Source organism: Stegodyphus dumicola, chromosome 3 (genome assembly GCF_044657685.1).
Source record: "Stegodyphus dumicola isolate Sdum_Otavi_A_Nest chromosome 3, ASM4465768v1".
NCBI lineage: Eukaryota > Metazoa > Arthropoda > Arachnida > Araneae > Eresidae > Stegodyphus > Stegodyphus dumicola.
This window is the reverse complement of record NC_140770.1, coordinates 243330175-243337033: the sequence shown is the minus strand read 5'-3', so window position 1 is coordinate 243337033 and position 6859 is coordinate 243330175. Positions and strand designations below refer to the sequence as shown.

Here is a 6859-nt window from a genome sequence, read left to right as displayed (position 1 = left end):
ATATTGTTAATTTACTGGAAGATTTTCAGAAATGTTAACAATTATTTTTTCTCTTGAAAGAGAGATAAATATTCGAAGTATGTGGTAGCTATAACATCTAGATAACTTCTTCAACTAGAAAAAACCAGAAGCTAATCTGGACTACCTTTTCGTGCTTATGCGGTCAAAAGGCATTCCTAGAAGATATAGCTGTTAAGAGTATCATGTACTTTATTCTAGAAACAGATATCCTAACGTTTCAATAGAGAATATTTGAGAGGAAGAAATATATCTCATAATGTATAATACGCTTTAATAACCTTCAGCACGGAAAAGACTTTCACAAATCTTTCGGACTATGTAGTCTACATAATACAGAATGGATATCAATATGATTTTAAAATTATTATTTGTTTAAACAAAAACCATAAGCTGCCGAGCAGATTTGATTCCATCTGCAGCACCACTGACCATTTCCGCAGCATATCCATCCATTTCCACAACACTTTGAAGGATTTCTGCAACACTGCGCTGCTTGTAGCTGACAGCAGAAATTGTCACAACATGTTCCCCGGGGGCAGTTGCACCAGCGATTAGGAAAAGTAGCATTCTCGGCAATTATAGAAGGTGCTCCCATTACATGTTGTTGCTCGACGTCAAAAGATCCCATCGTTAAGTCGCTGTTGCAACAGCCAAACTTGGCATCACTCTCCGGGCAACACACTTTTCCTAAAAAATGTGGTAAGTAAATAATTAATTGCACGTTAAGGTAAAAGTAAATTAAACGCATATGTATACTCAGTTACAAACCTTTTCTCGTAGTAAATTTAGATACTATGCTGCGTTCATACAATATTTTTTATGCTAGTAAAGTATGTCTGTTCATTAAAAGAAATTTCATCCCACCCATCGAGTATAAATCTTCTATAGATTAAATCTACTGCTATGACTCAGATATTTAAGTTTAGAATACGTAACTTACAGATCAAAGTTGGTGTGCTTTTGAAGATGCATTTTCTTCTCATTCTCTTGAATTTAACTTAGCTATCTCTTTCCATGCCCTTTCATGGCTCTTTATGATGTACTGATGCTGCGGTGCTGATAATTTTTTCGATATAAGTTGGAAGGGCTGAGTTGTTGTTGATGCGAATCTGAGATAAAATACTGAGCACACGCCAGACCTTAATTCTTGGTTTTTGGATTTGTAACTGCATAGATAGCCAATGCCATGCTTAAGTCACCTCTCTCCAGCAGTGAGCCTGTCACGAAAGCAGTTTTTACCTTGCTTTAATATTCCATTATGTTATGTAATAATTTATAGTGGGTGTACAGTAAGAAAATGCATTAGCAATAAAATCTGTAGTAGTTGACAACTTGCATTTTCTAGAATACAAAGGGCAATTGTAATTATTTATGGTTAATTAGTTAGCATCTGGGCGACCCGTAAAACCGAGCTGCACCCTTAATCATTTGTGATTTTTCTGAATGAGAGCACAACATCCATATAAATGTAGGATAATAGTATGATGAGAATGGAGGATAATAATAATGTATTTCCATTTGTCAAAGTAATAAAAAATAAATAAATGTAACTGGCTTAATTATTGAGATAAATATTTTTAATATCTTTTCATATAATAAGCATCTGAACTTTTCGTAAAAACTTCCTGACGAAGTTTTTGAAAAACAATGACTTTGATAGAGCATAATACAAATGTAAAATTTTGCTAAGTTTCTTACCATATTCCACCCAAATAAAATTTTAAAGCAGAAAGTAATACTTTCTTCAGTGCATCTGGAAGAAAACTAACTGTGATTTTTAAAATAGTATACAGCTAAAACAATTTCTTTATATAAATTGAAAGTAAATAATGTATAAATTTTATTCAGGTTAAAAATTTAATTATTTTATTAATAATGTAAGAATGATATCCTGTTTCATTACATTACTTACAAAGTATTAAAAAACATTTTAGATGTTCGTAAAATTTCACGTAACATATAGTGATAGTTTTCCAGAATAAAAAGGTAAAAATAAAAAAGGTGAAAATCGATCCCAGCAGTATTTTAAACAAATAATATTATAATGCATTTGCATATTTGGTATGATGATTTTTGTTTACAAATTTAAAACAATGAGTGAATTTGAAGTTTTCTTCAGTACTTATTCAACCTCTGAATGCAATATAACATCCACTGTGCGGTCTTTTATCAGGTAAGTTTTCACGAAATACCAAAAATACTCATTTCGATGTCTCAAATTTTCTGATTTATTTTTTAATTTTAATTCAGATCATATAAGTAAATAATATAGATTATAAATTACCGAAGCGGTTTTGTTTTTAATGTAACTTTCATTTTAAATTATAGGCTTATCTGCCAACACAAATTTTTCATGAAAATTAACAGTTCTAAATACCTGATCATTTCCTGAAATGGAAAGAATAGTTTTAAGCAGTATAAATACTAACCTTCGGGACAAAGTGTGCCATCTGGGCATACATCTTTACCCGAGATAACAAGTGGTAGAAGAGCAACGAATAAGAACCACATCTGTCAATATAAAATACGTAAAAATATCAATAATTTTATATGCATGATTATTGTGTAAAAATTTAAAATTGAAATTGAAATATAGTATATTTTTATTATAAATTATTTCATGATTGAAAGAGCACAGAAAAATAAATTTAGAACTTATTATTAGCAAATTTATTTTGAAAAAATGCTTTAATAACCCAGAATCATTATGTTTCAAAGTTAGAACTAGAAATTTTAATTAATATTCAAAACGTATTCTTCGACTTTTTAATTAAAATTTGTAATTTATATCTTCATTCATTTGTAACGCAAAACGTTTGTTGTGATTTTTTTCTCTTAATTTTCATCACAAGTTTCTGTCTTCTAAAATTGTATGATATTAAAACAATAAAAATTATCCTGAATAAAAGCATTTTTTGTTCTAAATTTGGCCGTCGTTAGGATTCAAAAATTAAAACTTTTGTAAATTTAGTACTGCTGACAATTATCGGGCTATCACCCTATGTGGATATTGAACTTGTGCGAATAACTTTAAATAACGTTTGGCCCAACAGCGGCCTATCGGTAATATCGCGGAGCACTTGCAGATCGACCTAGGTTAAAATTCTAGCGAAAGGCTGTCTGTTTGGGAGTTTTTGTGCTCTTCCAACATGCGTAACGTAAGTACAAGCTAGATTTCCTTACAACAAATCTATACGAAAGCATCCTATCCCCTTAGAAAAACAGTTCTTGTGTTCTTTACCGTAATCCAAATAACCATAAACTCCAACAAAAGCTGACATTAATAGCATAGTTTGAAATAAAATGCTATGAAAGATTTCCAAAGGAATTTTCCCCTGAAAACTTAAGAATGAATCTGTGATAGGAATTGTAAGAAAAGAGAACTTTATTATCATAAAACTTACGCGTTTATTTCAGTCTGCTTAAAACTGGGAACATTATAAGTTGGTTTGTTTTGGTTTATTTAAATATGGCAAAGCACATGAGGACTATCTGCCTAAGAGAAGGGATGCCTTCGTGAAAGATTTTCTGGAGAAAACTGGCTCTTATCCATGCTTCTGATTTTCGTAATCATTCAGAAATCCCCGAAAAGTTCCATGCAGCCAGCCCGTTCGCCGGGATACGAACCCCGGTTAAACTACCAGTGTTACCATTGGCTGCTGGTGGGTCTTGGGAACATAATAGGAGCGAATTTAAGGTTTGGGGGGGGCTTCAAATTAAAATTAATCAAAAAAAAAATTTCTAGAACAGGAAATGTTCCTAATGACGTAAACTATTTTTGTGCAAGAAAGTAAAATAAGATAATTCAAGAGATTTTGAAGTATGTTTAATCGCTTCTGTATATGCATACGTTCCAACTATTCAAGATCCTATGCAGATACCTGACCGCCAGCAGTTAATATTTCCAGTTTATTTTCCAAGCATGTTCAAGTCTTTTTTACAATCTAGCTTAGTCTAAACAAAACCACAACCTATTCAACTCTTCTCTGTTTATAAACTCGCATTACCTCTCATAATTTCAATGGAATTTCCAGTTTCAGGTAGATATAGTAAACGCGCATTACCTTTCATAATTTCAATGGAATTTCCAGCTTCAGCTAGATATAGTAAGTGAAAAGTCTCTTAATTTATTCTATATGCCTTATTGCCCTCAATGAGTCATTAAAACAAATGCTATTATAACTATTAATATAATAATATATACATGTAATAACAATTATTTCTTGCCATAACCACTAATATTGCTCCTAAACAAAATACTTTTGCAACAGTTGTACACAAACAAAGAGTTTTGTAGATTCCTTTCTGACACCAAATGAGAAATTGTTGATTCTCAGCTGAGCAAAATAAATAACAAGAATAGAAACGCAAAGCTGAATGATGTGAGCTTATCATTCTACTCTGTGAGCGGAATAGATCGCATCTCAAAACTCGAACCCTTATATTCTGTAATCTGTTGTCATCAAGATGTACCTTAAACCTACTCTTTTCCAGTTTTACTTTGTTTATTTTAATTACCAAGTAAATCAATATTCTCCTTCTTCAGACAATTTTGACGAATAGTAACGACAAGTAATGTTTTATTTTTGAAATATATTTTGACTTGTGAATTTTTTTAATATTTTGTGTAATTTTCCTGTATGACATTTTAATATGCTAGATTCTTGCCTCTTTAAAGATCTAATGAATTTGCTCATCTTCCAAACAATTTATTATCCGCCAAACTACAGGAATTGTTAAAGTTAGTAAAGTATACGGTTTATTATTTACTTATTCCAACATGCACGCTCATGCGCGTACCCAAGTTCTTTTAAAAAAACATCTTTCTTAGTGTATTGCGGATGAATTACCAGGAATTAAATTCAATGGTTTGGTTTGGTTTTCGAGTACGGTAAAGCACTCGAGGGTTATCTGCTTGAGGAGAGGGATGCCATCCTGAAGGACTTTCTAAAGGAAACTGACTCATATACAAGTTACGCATGGGAAAACCACGAAAACGCCCATGCAGACAGCCCGTTCGCGGGTTTCGAATATCAGGTCAAACTACCAATGTTCAGCGACTTTACCGCACAGCCGCTCTTGGGCCTAATTAAATTGAAAGATTTGTGTAGCTTCGTCTTCTAAGACAAACGCATCTTAAAGAGAGACACACACGCTGTGTAATTTCACATTAATAAGTATCATTCATTACATTTAAATATAGAGTTATGTATAGGTTCTCTCAGCGATTTTCTTCTGACGATGTTTTGTTAACTTCTGATGATCTTTGTTGATTATTTGTTTGTTTGCTGATGTTCTGGTTTTTTAACCAATGTACAAGCTGTTGTGTATGTAGTATATTATTTAGATCTCAAAAATAGATTGAAACTACGTTTCTGGAAGAACTTACCTTTATTACCGAGAAATGAGCTTAGACGATGTTTCGGAAGCAGCTTCTATTCTCTTTCCCCAATGTTTCTTCGAATATAATACCAGTGTTATCAGCTCCTTTCTGCTATCTACAATAGATATGATACTGATTCAAGGCATTTCTAAGATTTGCAGCGAAATATGTATTACCGATAGCCACGTGTTCGTCATGCATTTTTATTGATTTTCGTGAAAATGAATAAAGCCATATGTTGTTTATTACAAAACTTATTTCTAGAATTTTTCATACTATCACGTTCCCTCTTTTTATCAGTTAAAAAAACTCATCATTCATAAATATTCTTTAAAGATTATACGGTTTTATACATATTTTTGTAAAAATATTTGATAAAGAATACACTAAATATTTCAATGAAATGCAGCACCCACAGTGGATCCCTAATATGGGGGAAAACATTGGCAGCATTTTTGGGTCTGCGCACCTATTATAGAAGTTAAGTGTCTTGCTCACATAGTAGAGCACTTATTAAATTTTAAAAGGCTCGATTCACTTCGTCGACAAAAGCAAAAACGGAAAACTTAAAGCTTGAACTTTTTGAAAACGTTAAAGCGACAATAATTCAAACTGTCTCTTTGAAATTTTCTGAAGTGAATGTTAAATTAGAAACCAAGTCTGACACACCAAATTTCACGATTGGAGCCGAGCTTATGCAAAATGGACAGCCGGTACCATATTTTAGCAAATTTCAAAGTTAGCTCAGTTCAATGAAATTGTACCGCTACCAAGAGAAACATATTAGCTGTCCTGTAAAATTTCGAGTTGATTTTGACAAAGAAACGGTTACCATTTACTCAGACCACGCAGCCACTGTACACCTCTATTCGGGGAAGAACTACAACTTGAGGGCTAATTGGATTCACTCATTGGTTCATAGCGTGAGACACGGCAGTTAAATTTAGGTATGTTCAAAACAAAAATTAAACCATCATCACTGCCCGTCACATTCTTGGCGACGACAACGACTTACACGTTAGTGAAAATTTGGGTTTAACCAACAGGTTACATGTTGGCAGAGCAAGAAATTAGATATGTTTTCAAATTGCCTTTAATTCGAGAAACATAGGTGTGATTAAGGATGTTTGTCACTGATGACCAGTATGTTAATAGTAATGGAGAGTCAACCCATAGATCATCAATGTTAGGTACTTAAAATTTAGATACATTTAAGGAATAAAATTAAACGCACATACACTGGTATCCCTCGAAACGATTAGTCAGCTTTGACTATCTCTTTGGTTGCCGGTGACCTAAGATTACTGGCAATCAGCAAGTAAATTTATTAGTATAAGGTAATACTGTAAATTTAGATATTTTTAAAATTAAATTGAAGAGAAAGACACTGTTGAATGTATCGAAGGAACCTTTAAGTCTGGTATTAATGTTGACCGCTTTTAGATCAAGGTTTTA

The 6859-nt window shown here is 32.6% G+C and overlaps 1 protein-coding gene across 1 annotated transcript; it reads right to left on the bottom strand.

Moving 5' to 3' along the window:
- Positions 1 to 275: 275 nt before the first annotated feature.
- Positions 276 to 5536, bottom strand: LOC118188016 (uncharacterized). The gene is made up of 3 exons (XM_035358349.2): positions 5411 to 5536; positions 2451 to 2532; positions 276 to 708 (listed from the first exon to the last, which is right to left on the bottom strand). The coding sequence occupies exons 2-3, from the start codon at positions 2530 to 2532 to the stop codon at positions 386 to 388; spliced, it is 405 nt and encodes a 134-aa protein (XP_035214240.1). The 5' UTR covers positions 5411 to 5536; the 3' UTR covers positions 276 to 385.
- Between the last annotated feature and the right edge of the window lie 1323 nt (positions 5537 to 6859).